Source organism: Danio rerio, chromosome 5, assembly GCF_052040795.2.
Source record: "Danio rerio strain M-AB ecotype USA chromosome 5, GRCz13ab, whole genome shotgun sequence".
Classification (NCBI taxonomy): Eukaryota; Metazoa; Chordata; class Actinopteri; order Cypriniformes; family Danionidae; genus Danio; species Danio rerio.
The window spans coordinates 42,945,288-42,962,170 of record NC_141025.1 but is presented as its reverse complement, the minus strand read 5'-3'; the positions used below and the strand labels follow the sequence as shown (position 1 = coordinate 42,962,170).

The following is a 16,883-nucleotide window of genomic DNA, read 5'->3' as shown; positions in this document are numbered from 1 at the left end:
ACTATCAGCAGTGGGCATGCAGGCCTGATCATCGTGATTTATACTGAACCATACTTAACTGTATTCTACTCAACTGTACCACACAGTGGAAATGAGGAATATCTGCTTGTTGTTTATGTATTCTGTATCGGCTCTATTTTAAATATTTTCATTTATGACCTGAACAAAGATAGAAATTAAGCATATTCTCACTCATTCTGTCTCCTCAGCAGGGAAGCAGAAGCTTCAGAGCAAAGCAAGCAGCAGGAAATCAAAGTCTCCCAACCCAGGCCAGGCATACTCAGCCGGAGAGCGGCCCTCTTCTGTGTCCTCTGTCCATTCAGAGGGCGATTACCACAGACAGGCTCCCACCTGGGCATGGGAGGACAGGCCCTCGTCCACGGGTGAGCTTGTGCAGTCTGCATCCTCAGATGAAATGATTTAGCCACAGTGACATTAGTGATGATAGTTTCTCTCTTCTTCTGCCTCAGGTTCAATGCAGTTCCCTTACAACCCCCTGACGATGCGCATGCTCAGTAGTACCCCACCTTCCTCCATGGCCTGCCCGTCTCCCTCCATGCAGTCCCAGCAGCAAGCACAGGGTGGTACCACGGCCCCTGTGGCTCCCACACGAGCCTGGGAAAGAGAGCCGCCGCTGCTGTCAGAGCAGTACGAGACCCTCTCAGACAGCGACGACTGAGGCAGTGACCCCACCCCTCTCCTTCACACGCGTCCATGTCCCGCTCCTGCTCACCATCGCCCTTCTTTCACTGTCTTCATGAATCCCACTCACTGCCACTGGAGGGTGAGATTCAGCTGCGAAGGAGGACCCACGTTTGGTGCTACTTTGGTGCCCACTGGTGGTCAGAGAGAGCATTGCAGAGAGCCACTGATTGAATCCGACGCTTTGGCCCGTTTGGGGATTAAAAACTAGATCTAATCCCAAGTGAATAGAGACGAAGGATGAAGAACTTGTAAAGAACCTTGTTTGCTGAAAATTTGTTTCTGTAAAGATTTTTTGTCTTTGAAAAAGAAAAAAATCTATGTATGTAAATAGAGTAACCTTTTGCAGTGTTTTTCCTTTAACTCTTATTTTCCCTGCGTTTTTAACATTGCTTTTTAAATCTTTCCCAGTTTGATGGATGACTGGGTGGATGGTTGTATGGATGAATGGATGGTTGGATGGATGACTGGGTGGAAGGAGACACTGGCGAATTTAGTGTTCAGCTGAGTGAAGAGCATTGAGCTTCCCACATCTGAAAGTAATGGTCTGATGGAAACAAAACGCAAACAGACTTCATTGCCTTTCCCCCTTCAGATGCGGAGCCTGTGTGTGTGTGTGTGTGTGTGCAGCACTGTTGACGTCTTTCCATTTGTTACTGTAGGGAGGAACCACAGTCGTTCATCAACTCTTCTAGGAGGACTCAATCAAAGACGCCATAAGCCTTTTCTGGTTTTCAGATTGACAGTGAAGCTTCAGACATAAGATGAATGTTCAGTTTTTCCGGCTTTTCTTTTCAGCTTGGTCTTTAGCAGTGGCCTGTTGCAGATCTGTGCAGTGTTTGGGCTACCATTGAATGTCTGGCAGTGTGACGCGACCCGTCATCTTTACTTTGCTGACTGTTCTTTCAGGGCGTTTCTTACAGGTTTTATGTGGTCACCGCCACCCTTCCCTCAGTAACTTTATTTGCTTTTTGAAGAATATGTTTCTGGGGAAAAGTTTGTAAATCTTTTACTGATGACAAAGGAGTCCAAATGTGTGATTTTTCTTTTTATTTCTTCTTTTTTTTCTCCCTAGACCACAAAACAAAATGCAAAGACAAAAAGAGGAAGTACCAAACTTGATACATCTCTGCACCATTGTTGCACTTTTTTTTCCTTCGTAATTTTGAAAAGCTTAAGAACATACTACCTGTAATCTAAGTTATTGAGTGTCATGCAGGGGTCTGGAGCGCTTTCAGATATATTCATGTACCAATCACTTACTCCATTTTTGACTTTTTTGTTTGGATTAAGCGTATAAAATCGGTACCGTTTATCTCAGCGGCTGCCGAGTGGTGGCTCTCATTCATTCAGAGATCTGAATGTCTCCGTGTCTGAAAGTGAATAAGCTCAGTTTTTAGTTACATGCAGAAGTAGTTCAATGTTTTGAAAGCTAATGGAGGTCCCTGATATCTGAAGACATCTCGCTATCCTGCTTTTTCTGCACTTTGTGTGCTTCTGCTTGGTTTCAGCAACACCAACCGTCTGATCTTTATTTGAAATATGGTTTTGTTTCTTCAGAAGTTTCAAAAAACAATGTCGAGCTGACGTTTGGGTTTTTCCACATTCTTATTTTCCGTCATTTTCAGCATCAATGTTATATTCATCCTGTTTAACAGGGTGTCAAGTGTTTACAGTGGCGTTGACAAAATGGTGAAACTTGAATCTTAAAGAAAATGAAAATTGCTCATCATGTCAGTCTATTTTACAGTCCAGCTTTGCAAGGGGGACTTCCTTTTTTTCTGGTCTGTTCTAAATCTAGACTTGGAAAAAAAGCATCCCCTGATGTTGAAATCCAATGTTTGTATCACTCTGTCTCCTCAATAGATGGATGAGAAATGTGCAGACCAATCAATAAAGTAGAACAGAGCTCCACCTCTCTGAAACTGACTGCGCTGTATCTCTTGTCTCTGCTCATTTACTTAATTAAATACAAGAAAATATAGCAAAATGTAACAGAGTTTGTAAAACCAGGTATACTCTGAAGAAAAAAAAACTACTTTTTTTCTATACTGTGTAAATCAACATCTTGTCTGTCTTTGTGTCCAGCAGAAAAATGACAGTCATGCAGATTTGGATCATGGTGAGGAGGAATAAATGACTTCATTAGCATGCACAGGTACTTTAAGTTCTGCTAATACTGAATTGGGGTGCACTGAATAGATGGTTCACCCACTATATAAACCTGCTATTTATTTACTCTCCCTCAGCTAATCCAAGATTTAGATAACTTTTCTACTTTTGAACCTTAAAGAGTTTTTTTTATTTTTTTATTTTATTTTTTTACTGAATCTGGTTCGCAAAATCCAGGCAATGACTCTGAGTTTGCATCCAGCAGCCACACATCATTATATGTGCTTTAGACTGTGGATTAAAGGGAATAATACCTGTTACCTGTTACGGTTATTTAAGATGGAAATGCTAGGGTTACAGCAACATTTAAACTTTATGGCCCCTTTATGAATGGTGGTGGCGGCGGCAAAGGAGCAGACAAACAACTCATAGTGTAATCATAGTGTTAATTTTCCAAAGTGAGTAAATGATAACAAAGTATATACAAAATAAATCAAATAAATGGTTGTAATAAAGGGGAAGAGGAACAAAAGCAGTGCCAAAGAAAATAATATAACAAAACACAACTATGAAAACCCACAATCTCTAAACCAGAGGTGTCCACACTCGGCCCCAGAGGGCCCGTGTCCTGGAGAGTTTAGCTCCAACCCTAATCAAACACACCTGAACCAGCTAATCAAGCTCTAACTAGGTATATTAGAAACTTTCAGGCAGGTGTGTTGAAGCAAGTTGGAACTAAAGTCAGCAGGACACCGGCCCTCCTGGACCGACTTTGGACACCTCTGCTCTATCTAAGAAACGAAAGAAAAAGAAAAATCTTCAGCGTTTTCATGCCCTATCTAAACTATTCTACTAACCAAAACTTATGACAAAACTTAAAATGAGTAGCGCACACTTTTAATCTAGTGTGTTTAATACATTTGCAGATTTATTGTATTGTGCCTGCTGGGTGTTTAAGGCCATTTTACTCATCATACAGTAAATATCCATCATCTTATCATCAGTGACATGCATCTAAACAGTCTCTCGTCAATTTATGTAAAGTTGTTTCTTTTACACTTTTAATGCTTTCAAACAGTTTGCTGCAATTATAAATCGCCCATGCCTTGAGGTAGTTCATTATAATACTGTTTACCTTCTATGTGCAATTTGATTGGACAGGAAATAAAGGGCTGATTTTATAATCCCCATAGGCAGGAAAAAATAAAGTAGTGACTGCAGGTTAAAGTAGTGGAGTAAAAGAACCCACACTACACTAAAATGCACTCAAGGAAGAGTAAAAGTACACATTTAATAAAACTACTTAGTAAATGACAATTTCTGAGAAAAACTACTCAATTACAGTCATTTGAGTATTTGTAGTTAGTTACTTTACACCACTGACAGTGAACAGTGTCTCCGTTTTGTGGTGAACAATTCATCTGTCATTAAGAATAAAAATTGTTTGCCCTTGTAATCTTTAATTGAAACCTGAAAATGCACTTCCTGGGCCAGCCATTCAGATTTTTACTGGCCTGCAAATATTTAACTGGCCCACCAAAAAAAAAAAAAAAGTATAGGTTAATAGCTATTTCTTGCCACATTTTTAAAATATTGTGTCAAAAATGTGTTTGAAACTAGAATTTAAATATTTTTAAAATGTTAATATATGTATAATGAGCAAATCGTCGTGCTGTACCCACGTACATGTCCACTTCCAAGACATTCTTTAAGCCTCATAATTTGATGTTGCCATCACTTTGCTGTACTGGTTTTAACCAGGTTACAAAAAACAACATGCTCACAATGCTCCATTCAGATATGAGTAACCGAAAAGCAATATGGCGTTTACGACATCACAGAGAAGGTAGCATTTAAAGGCTTAAAAGCACAAACTGTTTCTCATTTCTAAGACTGTATTCATATGCAATTGACAAATAGTCGCAGGCAAATAGAACGCTTTGTGACAAGGCAGCACAGATTGGGCCAGTAACAATCCTGTCTACTGTCCAAGCGCCTCGCACACTGGCCTGGGGCCATCAGGAGGTCCTAATTGTTAAGCCCTGCAGTTTTTAATGCCCTCTTGAAGAAGAGCAACCTGGAAAACACCCTATTAAGCAATTACAGACCAATCTCAAATCTCCCTTTCATTGGCAAAATCATTGAAAATTTTGTTTTCAACCAGGTTAACAAATTCTTAAACTTCAAGGGGTATTTAGACAATTTTCAATCTGGTTTCAGAGCACATCACAGTAAAGAAAGTGCTCTTATAAAGATAATCAATGATATACGCTTAAATACAGATTCAGGTAAACTAACGGTGCGCTGGTACTGCTCTATCTCAGTGCCGCATTTGACACTGTCGATCTCAGCATACTTCTGGATAGGCTGGAAAACTTGGTTGGGCTGTCTGGCACGGTCTTCAAATGGTTCAGATCTTACGTTGAAGGAAGAGGTTACTATGTCAGTATACTGTTGGTGACCATAGGTCAAAGTGGACACCCTTGACGTGTGGAGTCCCACAAGGCTCGATTCTGGCACCTCTCCTGTTCAACCTTTATATGTTTCCTCTGAGCCAAATAATAAAGAAAAAAATCAAATTTCTTACCACAGCTATGCTGATGACACTCAGATCTACTTAGCCTTACTGCCTAATGACTACAGCCCCATTGACACCCTCTACCAGTGCATTGATGAAATGAACAGTTGGATGTGGCAAAACTTTCTTCAGTTAAACAAAGAGAAAACTTAAGTCATTGTGTTTGGGAACAGAGATGAGGTTCTCAAGGTGAATGCGTACCTTGGCACTAAAGGTTAAACAACAAAAAATAAGGTCAAGAATCTTGGTGTGACTGGAGTCAGATCTGAGTTTCAGTAGTCATGTCAAAGCAGTCAGTAAATCAGCATACTATCATCTCAAAAACATTGCAAGAATCAGATGCTTTGTTTCTAGTGAAGACTTGTTCATGCTTTTATCAGCAGCGGGGTGGATTACTGTAACGGCCTTCTCACAAGCCTTCCCAAAAAGACAGTCAGACAGTTACAGCTCATCCAGAACGCTGCGGCCAGGATTCTGACCAGAACCAAAGAAATCAGAGCACATCACAACTGTCCTCGGGTCTTTACACTGGCTCCCAGTTACATTCATAATAGATTTTAAAGTATTATTACTGGTCTATAAATCACTTAATGGCCTAGGATCTGAATATATTACAGATATGCTCACTGAATACAAACCTAAAAAATCACTTACATCTTTAGAATCATATAAAAATTCCAAGAGTCCAAAGCAGGGTGAATCTGCTTTCAGCTACTTTGCCCCCTGCTGCTGTAATCAGCTTCCAGAAATGATCAGATGTGCTCTAATAATAGGCACAATTAAATCGAGACTGAAAACACATCTGTTTAGCTGTGCCTTGACTGAATGAGCACTGTGCTACATCCGACAGATCGCTTTATTATGTCCTTCTCTTTTTCATTATTTTATAAACTATACTAAACATTTTTATCAGTTTTTTCTATCATTTTTATTATTTATTTTTCTTTTTTTTTATACTTGTCTCTTTTATTCCTGTTTATGTAAAGCACTTTAAATTCCCACTGTGTATGAAATGTGCTATATAAATAAACTTGCGTTGCCTTGCCTAGTGAAGGTCTTAAACGAGTAAAAGTGCTAAGATAAAACCTGGTTCAAATGAACACCCAATTTGACACCCAACTCACAGATGCTATAATGTCTTGCACATTGGTGTGAGAAGCATCACCTTAACCAACCAACTGCAATGTGCAACCTGAGGTGATGCTTGAGCTTTTTTTTTTTCTTCTTCTTCTTCTTCTTCTTGTTACAGTTCACATGCAGACACACTCATCTGACAGCTGCTGATTCAGAAAGAGTCCCTGAGTTGTCAGTGTATTGTCATTTCTATATATCATGTTGAAGTAATTGGCTCTGGCCTATATTAAGGGCTTTTATTCTTAACACTTTGGGCTCTATTTTAATGATCTAGGCGTAAAGTCTAAAGTGCATGGCACAAAATTGATTTCCTTCATCAATGTGCGTTATCTAACCAGCCCCCACCCCCGGGCCCTTATTACTGAAAATATTAACAAATTGCACCAAACATGTCTTGCACCCTATTGCGCCGGGTGTATTATAGGGCTCATAGTCTCATCATAAAAAAAAAACGAAACCAAGCAAAATTGCTTTTTTAAAACATATTATTATTAGTGTATTATTTAGAATTTACAACATGATCTGCTAAAAGTAGTTTACATTACTCATTTCTTTCCTTATACATTTTTTTTAAACTATAATTTTAATTTATTTTCTACGTTTCTACATTTTTCCCATATATACAATCTTATCTGTGCGAGTTAATTAATCTATTTAAAGGGCATCAATGATAAGGATCAACTTTTGGAAGGTTTGGACAGAACTGTGTGTAGGTATAGTGTGTGTCCACTGTCATATTGGAGTGATACAAACCCAACAAGTCTCTTTTTTTTTCTTTTTCTTTTTTTTCTTAACATTAAGATTGAAATCCCAGTGAATTTGAGGCCGACCGCAATGTGACGTAGGAGTGCAGTTTTCCCCGCTCACCGAATAGGTTGACAGGTGGAATGTTTTTATATTAACATGTACACACGTCCACACAACATTGTTTTTGCAAATAAACTGGGATTAAAATATTTGTTACAACTTTCTGTAATTTATAAAAGGTTTATAAGTTTAAAACATTTTTAAAACGGAGCATGTTTGTAATAAAGACAGTAAAGTTGCTATGTAATCTGTTGGGAAAAAGGAATATTTTTTTATTATTTTTGTCTCTTTTTCTTTTCATTAAACAGTTATTTATATTGGTCATATATTAACTCAACTTTTTCAGGAGTTCTAGTTCTGGTTTTGCATTAATGAAACATTTTTGCAGAAGTAGATAAATGCTGGTCCAAAATTAAATTAATCTCTGCAGAAACTTTCTATCAGCAGAAAGATGTTAAAACTGAACAGCACAGAAAGTCTTATGCTTTTAATGCTGTGCAGAGAATTTGTAGAAAAAATAAAGGTGATTAATGAACATTTATACACAAGTGTTTATGTGTATAAACTAAAGCATCTGTATTGTGAGAAGTGCTTCTCATATGATATGTGAACGCCCCTTACAGCTTTACTGTAGACATTTCCTCGAGCGAGAATGACGTTGACTGAAACCTGTTTGTTGCACACCACACCCACTAAAAAGATACCCTTTTGGCAGTGAAAATTCAAGCCTGATAAAGGTGACCCATGATGGACTGGAGAATGATTGACAAGTGACGAATTTCACTAAACTCCACCAGTTAATATCAGCTGCCTAAATAAGTTGAAGTCAGAAAATGAAAATTGTTGCACACCTCCTGAATGTAACTTTTGCATTGCATTGATAACAGAATTCTGTGATTCGAATTATTCACTTTTATCCAATAAATTGCTAATATGTTAAACGTTAAAGAAAAACCTCTCCTGACCTTTTTTATTGAACATGCATGGAACTGGTTGTATATTCCAACAAATTCCTATAACCACTATAATCTTAAGTTTATAATCATCCAAGTCTGTCTCTCACTGACGGCCCTTTGAAACGCACGATGAAAGAGACAGACACATGGGAGCAGTGGGCGGGGAGAAGCAGCTCATTTGCATTTAAAGCCACAGGCTTCAAAACAACTACAATGTAATCAGACTACAAATAGGTAGATTCTGAAGGCTATAATAAAGAATCTGGGGGCTATTTTGAGCTGAAACGTTACAGTCACTTTCTGGAGACACTAAAGGCCTATCTTACATCTTGTAAAAGGGGTGAAATACTGTAGGTGCACTTTAAATGTAAATCTTTAAGTTGTTTTTAGATGTGGCTTATCTCAATACACTGAAATACAGAAAAGTGTCAGACAAACTTGTATTAGACTATTTTTGACTTCATCTGTCCACATATATTAGTGTTGGGTATATACAGTTGAAGTCAGAATTATTAGCACCCTTTGAATTTTCTTTTCTTTTTTAAATATTTCCCAAATGATGTTTAACAGATTCAGGAAATTCTCACAGTTTGTCCGATAATATATTTTCTTCTGGAGAAAGTTTTGTTTGTTTTATTTAGGCTAGATTAAAAGCAGTTTTTAATTTTTTTAAAAAACCATTTTAGGGACAAAATTATTAGCCCCTTTAGGCTATATATATTTTTCGTTAGTTTACAAACCATCATTATTTAATAACTTGCCTAATGACCCTAACCTGTCTAGTTAACCTAATTAACATTTAAGCCTTTAAATTTCACTTTAAGCTGTATAGAAGTGGCTTGAAAAACACCTAGTAAAATATTATTTACTGTCATCATGGTAAATATAAAATAAATCAGTAGAAATGAGTTATTAAAGCTATTATGTTTAGAAATGTGCTAAAAAAATCTCTTTGTAAAACAGAAATTGTGGATAAAATTAAACGGGGGCTAATAATTCAGGGGGCTAATATTTCTGACTTAAAATGTACATGCTTGATAATTAATGATGGTTGTCACTTAATTGGTTTTGTGTGAGACAGCGAGTCTGTATTTCTGTATTTGCTGTAAATTGCTCCACAAATAGTTGAAAGTCTTTCAATGCATGTATTGTAAAAAAGACTTTAATGTATTTGTGAAACACTTTTATTAAATGAAAATTTAAAACACTCTGGAACACCGAAACTGCTAACAAAACCTTACAAAGACAAATCGCAGTAAACTGAAAGATTGTACATTTATTAATACACTGACGGATATATCATTAGTTGTAGCTTCAATTTATTATTATGTAAATGACAAAATGTTTATTCATTTTAACTATTTAATGTTGTTCAAGAAATCCAATGTTTTGTACACTCAACTTAAAAACTTTGAGTTTTGCAAGTGCCGTTTACGTACGTTCATGAGCTGAACTTTCTGATGTAAATATAAAAACACAGGTCGAGTGAGGTTGACGACAAGATTCTGGGTAAACGAATGAGTTAAAGTTGGAAAGTTTTGATCTACAATTCGACATGGATTTACATTAGAACTATCAGAAGAGTTCAAATCACTTTGGTTGGAGCATGCTGGTGATGCGCTGGTACTGCTTGTTATTGAGTCAATCATGTTTAATAGAGGAATTTGTGCAGAAAAATGACCTTACACATGATACTGTTCTGCCAATCAAAGAGATGCAGTGACCAGATGTTTAGCTTCGTAGATGACAACACCTTACTCTCTTCAAATAGTTAAATATTGACAAATACATCCAATATTTGCCATCTTTTATTTGATTGAGTCATTTGCATTGCTTCAAGGGATTGTAGGTTTTTCCCTCAGCAATGACATAGTCTTTTACTGATTTCCATACTTTTGCTTCATGACACAGTTCTGAATGATGCACTCAGAAATTCAGGCCTTAAAGAAAGTTTCTCACTAGTGATTAAAAGTTTGTAGTAATGTGGTGCATTCAATTCAAGTAAGATCTTGCAAAACAAAAATAGAAAAAACAAAAATCTTGCAAAATAGAGAGGAATAGAGTAACTAAAGGAAGCAAAACTAAATGCTGGACTATGAGAATGGGAGACATGCCATATGTGACGGCTCCAGTGTGGTTTCTTCCTTTATTGCTTGTTAACTTGTGACTCTTATTAGCAGCAAACATTTCCTGCATACCGGTGCGCGTTTCCTATTACTGTAGCTCACTCCAGCTCAGTTACATCTGTAGACTTTTGAGCATGAATTGCATGTTTCAGGTTTGCCACAGAAGTTCAGTTGGGTTTAAGTGTGGCTCACAAAGTGTCTTTTTTGCTTTTCTTTCTTGTTTATGGTGCTTGCATAAGGATATACACATCTGATGAATACAAAAGAAAAGAAATTTTTATTTTTCCTATAGACTTCTTCAACCTGTTGTTTTGTAATTGTTTACAGAAAAGTTTGGAAAAAAACATTTATCATGAACCTTTTATTCATTTAGAATCTTCATTGTGGTTTTTCTCCTTTTTTCTCAGCATTTTCAGGAAGTGACAAGCATAAGACGTTCTCACCTCGCAGCGCTTGAGCTCAGTGCAGTTGTTGACATGAGATATGAAGCTGTTTGGACTGTGTTTCTCTGCTGGGGTCATGATGATCTGCTGCTGCTGTCTTATACATGTCAGAGGTCAGTCAATTCAGAGTGATTTACTGTATACATGGGTGTTGTTCATGACACATCATTTTTTTATTATTATCTAGCTCTTGTTCATGTGTTTCCACACAGGCAATGGTGTTTGTAAAAGGAACTTGATTACAAGAATAAATGTAACCACTGAACTGGAGTCTAACGTCCTGCTGCCTTGCCTGTTTGATCTAGATCTCTTTAGATCAAAACTGATAACAAATTCAAGTGCTGTCTGGAGTCAGATTAGTACAACTGTTCAGCACATTGTAGAGATCAAAGTAAATGGGGAATCAAGTTTCTGGGATAACAGACGTGGTAGAATTAAAGCTTTCTCTTCTCAGTCTGGATCTGGAAACTTCTCCATCCTCATTAATAAAGTGCAGAGCTCTGATCTCGGTCTCTATCAATGTGAACTCTTCAGAGAATTCAACTGTTCTCTGGCCTATACAGAAATCAGTGAGTGCTTGATTTTTACATATTTACATGGAAATTATGTTTATGAAAAATGTAAAGGTATTTACATCAATATCTGATCTTGATCAGGTCTCGCTCTTGTGGAGTTTTTATTTCTCGATAACTGGCGGCTCGTGGTTGCAGCAGCAACTGGAGGAGGATTTCTGCTTCTCTCTCTCGTCTCTCTCTCTGTTTACTTTGCGTGGATAAAACGTAAGTCACTGCACTGCAAATGTTACTAACTTTTTAATGCTATACGCACTATCCAAACAGATATGGCTGAAAAGCAAACAGTAGGTAAATAAATAAATTAAGCTGTATATAAATGGTTAAAGAACTTATACATTAAAATGTTATAATCAATACATATTTTATCAAGTGCCTCTGAAATGATCAGCTGAGAAGCACACTAAAACTGAATTTCACCCAAAGTATTGTATAAGTGAACTCTTTAAGCTGGTATTCCAGATTTCAGTTTTGTTCATTCCACCGATGAATCATCCAAAGGGTGAACTATCCCTAAAGTAGCAAAAATTTATATTTTTAAATTGAACATGTTGGGAATCCTGGCAATTAAATTAACAATGAAATATATTGCAAATACAGTTCAAGTCAGAATTATTAGCCCCCGTTTATTTTTTTTTCTCCCCAATTTATGTTTAACGGAGAGCAGATTTTTTTCAACACATTTCTAAACAAAATAGTTTTAATAACTCATTTCTAATAACTGATTTATTTTATCTTTGCCATGATGACAGTAAATAATATTTGACTAAATATTTTTCAAGACACTTCTATACAGCTTAAAGTGACATTTAAAGGCTTAACTAAGTTAGTTAGGTTAACTACACAGGTTAGGGTAATTAGGCAAGTTATTGTATATCGATGGTTTGTTCTGTAGACTACTGAAAAAAATATAGCTTAAAGGGGCTAATAATTTTGACCTTAAAATAGTTTTTTAAAAATTTAAAACAGCTTTTATACTAGCTGAAATAAAACAAATAAGACTTTCTCCAGAAGAAAAAAATATTATCAGACATACTGTGAACATTTCCTTGCTCTGTTAATCATAATTTGGGAAATATTTAAAAAAGGAAAAAAAAAGGAAGCTAATAATTCTGACTTCAACTGTATATCAATAAAAATAATAATTTAAAAAACAATGTCAATAAAGCCTTTTGGCTTAACACAGCAAACTGAGCCAATGAAGGCGTCTCGGCTGACCACGATTTGATACATATCCTTTATTTGTGAACTTTACATTATTCTGCAAGAACAAGTATAAAACTGAGCAGAACTGGTCAAAGGTAACCCCCAAATCAGTTTCTTATAATGAGAATTTAGTTGACAATGTCTTGGATTATTTTCTTTGCAGGCACAATTTAACAAGATTAAGTGCGACAAACAGTACAATTTTACTTTATGGAAACAATCTTCTCTGTTTTCAGGGCAAGCACTCATCAGTGCACCAGTTGAACACGGAGCGAACAACTGTCTTAACAGTAAGGAGAAATATTCTGAATTTACAAATATTCAACTACATAAAAATAACTATGGTCTAAAATGAGTTGGTGTATTTTATAAAGTGATGCAAAAAAATTTGCTAATGGTTTAATAACTTGTTATGTAAATAAAATGTACTAATTGTTTTCAAGATATTTTAGGACAAACAGATATAATATATCCTATGAATCCCTTGTTCAGAACCCCTTAGTGTTCCTGTAAAAAAGAATGCATACCCAAAGTAAATTATATGCTATTTTTGAACCATTTTTAGCACAAGCATGGCTTTGGTCTTTTTTTGAAAGGTGACACAATGAGGTTTATTCCTTAATAGTCCGAATCACTGTAAATGTTATTGGAATTAAGTTATTAAACGTTAAACTTAAGACACACTAAAAAAATAAAGAAATAATTTAAAAACCGCCTAAAATTTTTATCTTGCCTAATGCCTGCACAAGTCTATTACTAAGAGATATTAGTTTGAAAAGACAATTGAATCAAAGCTAGTATTTTATGAAGTGATGTAGAAATCTTGGCTGATGATTTAATACATTGTTATATGAATAAAATGTAATAGTTGTTTCCTCAGATATTCCAGGACAAACAGATGAAGTAACCTATGCATCAATTAATCATAAACCCCGTCACCACCAGGAAAGTGAAGGTAATTATTATTGCAGTGAAGCATTGCAGACGTTTTGCTTGTTCTGCACATCCAGCATGTGAAATGTGGATTTCATGAAACATTTTCTCATGATCTTTTTCTCTACTTCCTCATCAGTTCTTGCAAATAAAAGTCCCACAAATGCATATAAATTCGAACATATCAACTCAGAGACTGTCCTGTACGCTGCTGTCAAAAGAAGAGACAAGTGAGCTGCAAAGAATCCAAATCAAAGAACTCTCTCTTTTATTACTTAGATTTTGCCTGCAACCATCTTGTGTAGTTTGGAAAATGTTGTTTAGCATATCTTGGAAATAAAATGACCATTTAAAATAGGAGAATTATGTAATTTCATGGGGATTTGAATTAGATATAGGTTTTAAGTTTTAAAATAATTCAAGTGACTAAAATGTAGTAAATGAGGAAGATCCACAAACCTTGTCTGGATCAAAATCAAACAAATATTAACATTTGTTGTAATAACTGTTGTAATAACTTTTGTCTTCTGGAAAATCTTATTTGTTTTATTTTGGCTAGAATGAAAGCAGTTTTTTACTTTTTTAAAAACATTTTAAGGTAAAAATGTTTAATTTAATTTAATGTCTACAGAACAAACCACTGTTGTACAATAACTTGCCTAATTACCCTAACCTGCCTAACTAACCTAGTTAAACCTTTAAATGTGAATGTGTGTCTTGAAAAATATCTAGTCAAATATTATTTACTGTCACGGCAAAGATAAAATAAATCAGTTATTAAAATGAGTTATTAAAACTATTATGATTAGAAATGTGTTTTAAAAAATCTGCTCTCCGTTAAACAGAAATTGTGGAAAAATAAACAGGGGGCTAATAATTCAGGGGGGCTAATAATTCTGACCTTAACTTATATATTCATGCTTGATGGTTAATGTTGACCGTCAGTTTTGTGGGAGACAGAAAGTCTGTATTTTTAAAAATTGCTCCATAAATAGTTCAAAGTATTTTTACATCACATGCATGAAAAGATGTATTCTGTTTTATTTGTTTGACAAGTAAAACATGTTTTTACTGTATGTATAGCAAAACATTTTTAAATACTGGTTCATGCAACTGGGTCTCACTCCAGCGACCTTTGAGCATGAATTGCATGTTTCAGGTTTGCCACAGATGCTCAGTTGTGTGGCACACAAATCCAAGTGTCTTTTTTGTTTTTCTTACGTGCTTGTATGTGGTGCTTATATATAAAGATTGTGAATACAAAACAAATTAAATGGAAATCAAATCTAAAATGTATTTCAGAAAAACTGCTATTCACAAAATTCTTGAACCTGCTGGTTTGTAATTATTTAAAGGAAAATTTGGAAATAATGTTCGTCACGAACCTGTGATTTATTTAGAGTTATCATAGCCCCTTTTTTCAGCATTTTCAGGAAGTGAAAAGTGTGAGAAGTTCTAAACCGACAGCTCTTGAGCTTAGTGCATTTGTTGAGACATGAAGCTGTTTGCACTGTCTTTTACATGTCAGAGGTCAGTCAATTCCGATAGATTTTTCCGTATACATGGGTGTTGTTTATGATCTATTTAATGTTTTATTACATCTAGCTTGTGTGAATGTTTTTTTCCACACAGGTGATGGTGTTTGTCAAAGAAAATGTATTAAAAAGAATAAATGCCTGTTTGATCCAGAAAATTTTGATTAAAACCTGAGCATACATTCAAATGCTGTATGGATTCACATTAAAGGGCATCCTTAATAACAATCATCTTTTGTAAGCTGTTTGGACAGAACTGTGTGTAGGTATAGTGTGTCCACAGTAATATTGGGGGATATAAACACAATAAGTCTCTTTTTTTTATTTCCTGACATTAAATATGATGTTATATGATCCTCATCCCAGCAATTTTGAGGCTAACCGGAACATGAAGTAAGAGTGTGGTTTCCCCACCCACCGAATTGATTGACAGCTGCGTAATAACATGTCTCCTTAGTAACACAAATAATCATATCAACAAGATAGGACAATCATAAAGCAACTGGGATTAAAAGACCTGTTCAGCTCTCTGTGATTATCAATCATCATCAAATGTAATCAAGAATTAGTTTTACAAGTTTAAAACGTTTTTAAAACAGTGCATGTTTGAAATAAAGACAGTAAAATCATCACCCCAGCCACGTGTCTACAATTATAAAAGAAGATACTTCAATCCCAGTTTGTGGATGTTAAATCATGTTTGTTTTGTACATTAACATAACGGACATCCATACAGTAGTGTAAATTAATGTGTATCCTGTCATATTTGCCATGCAAAAACAATTTTAAGTTAAATGTGCACGTGTACAAACCTTGTAACAACATTGTGCGACTCATCATTGTAGAAAGACTTGAATTAACTCCACAACAAATACATCAAATAATCATTGGGAACGTTCTTACTGTAGTTTTTCTTATCAATGGTAGATTAGCTTCCTTTTTATCTGTCACTGTGCTGTTTATCTAAAGAAGGCTTCACAAATCAGAGCCATAAAGAGAGAGATGATAGGCAGGGGGTTGAAAATCTGCATGTACAGAGAGCTAATAAATAATCTGATGGGTGTTTTGGGCTGAAATTTTACAGACACATTCTGGAGACACAAAAGACTTATCTTGAAAAGGGAGTAAAATCGGTGCCCTTTATTACAGCTGTTCAGCAAATTACAGGGATCAAAGTAATTGATGAATCAGGCTTCTGTTATGGTAGGATTAAAGCTTTCTCTGCTCAGTCTGGATCTGAAAAATTCTCCATGCTCAACTTACAAAGCTCTGATCTTGGTCTCTATCAATGTGAACTCTTCAAAGAATTCAGCTTTTCTCTGTCCTATACAGAAATCAGTGATTGATTGATTGATTGATTGATTGACTGATTGACTGATTGACATGGATATTATTAGGCTATCAATGTTTAAAAACCTGAAATTACAAGTGGAAGAATTTAAAGTGTTTCCATAAGTTGTGTTGGTCAGGTCTCGGTCTTGTGGAGTTTTCATTTTGTACTAACTGAGGTGAGTTTACTCAATAATTTCAAAGGGATAATTTTCCCAAAAATGAGAATTTACTTAGCATTTACTGACCCTCAAGTGGTTTCATATAGGTTTCTTTAATCTGTTGAACACAAAAGATAATTTAACGAATATGAATTCGAGGATTACAAGTGTCCAGCTTTCTTTAAAATATCTTCTTTTGTGTTCAGTAGGAGAAAGCAAGTTAAACAGGATTGGAACATTAAAAACTGAATAAATGAAGACAGATTTTTCAGTTTTGGGTGAACTCTCC

General features: G+C 35.7%; 3 protein-coding genes across 59 annotated transcripts in view; all 3 read left to right on the top strand.

Annotated features, from left to right (window-relative positions):
* Positions 1 to 2,641, top strand: part of ncor1 (nuclear receptor corepressor 1) — a 114,785-nt gene extending 112,144 nt beyond the window's left edge. For 27 of the 50 annotated variants that reach the window (XM_087251445.1, XM_087251433.1, XM_087251439.1 and 24 more), the window contains 2 exons: positions 210 to 383; positions 471 to 2,631. In XM_087251445.1, coding sequence (XP_087107571.1) covers positions 210 to 383; positions 471 to 679 — 383 coding nt within the window. In that variant the 3' untranslated portion in view covers positions 680 to 2,631. Of the gene's footprint in view, positions 1 to 209; positions 384 to 470 lie in introns of all 50 variants that reach the window. The other 23 variants (XM_087251435.1, XM_087251429.1, XM_087251446.1 and 20 more) reach the window with 2 other exon arrangements.
* Positions 1 to 16,883, top strand: part of epg5 (ectopic P-granules autophagy protein 5 homolog (C. elegans)) — a 1,176,376-nt gene that overhangs the window by 466,370 nt on the left and 693,123 nt on the right. The window lies entirely within an intron of this gene.
* Positions 2,565 to 13,927, top strand: si:dkey-65b12.12. Of its 5 annotated transcripts, none has more exons than XM_087254087.1 (7): positions 2,565 to 2,860; positions 10,823 to 10,971; positions 11,071 to 11,427; positions 11,515 to 11,637; positions 12,873 to 12,926; positions 13,517 to 13,591; positions 13,709 to 13,927. In XM_087254087.1, exons 2-7 carry the CDS (start codon positions 10,899 to 10,901, stop codon positions 13,801 to 13,803), a joined length of 777 nt encoding a protein of 258 aa, XP_087110213.1. In that variant the 5' UTR covers positions 2,565 to 2,860; positions 10,823 to 10,898; the 3' UTR covers positions 13,804 to 13,927. The 5 variants fall into 5 exon arrangements, with proteins under 5 accessions (XP_087110213.1, XP_087110212.1, XP_087110210.1 ...); XM_087254086.1 differs by lacking the exon at positions 2,565 to 2,860 and adding an exon at positions 10,463 to 10,489; XM_087254084.1 differs by lacking the exon at positions 2,565 to 2,860 and adding an exon at positions 10,463 to 10,489 and having other exon boundaries at positions 13,505 to 13,591.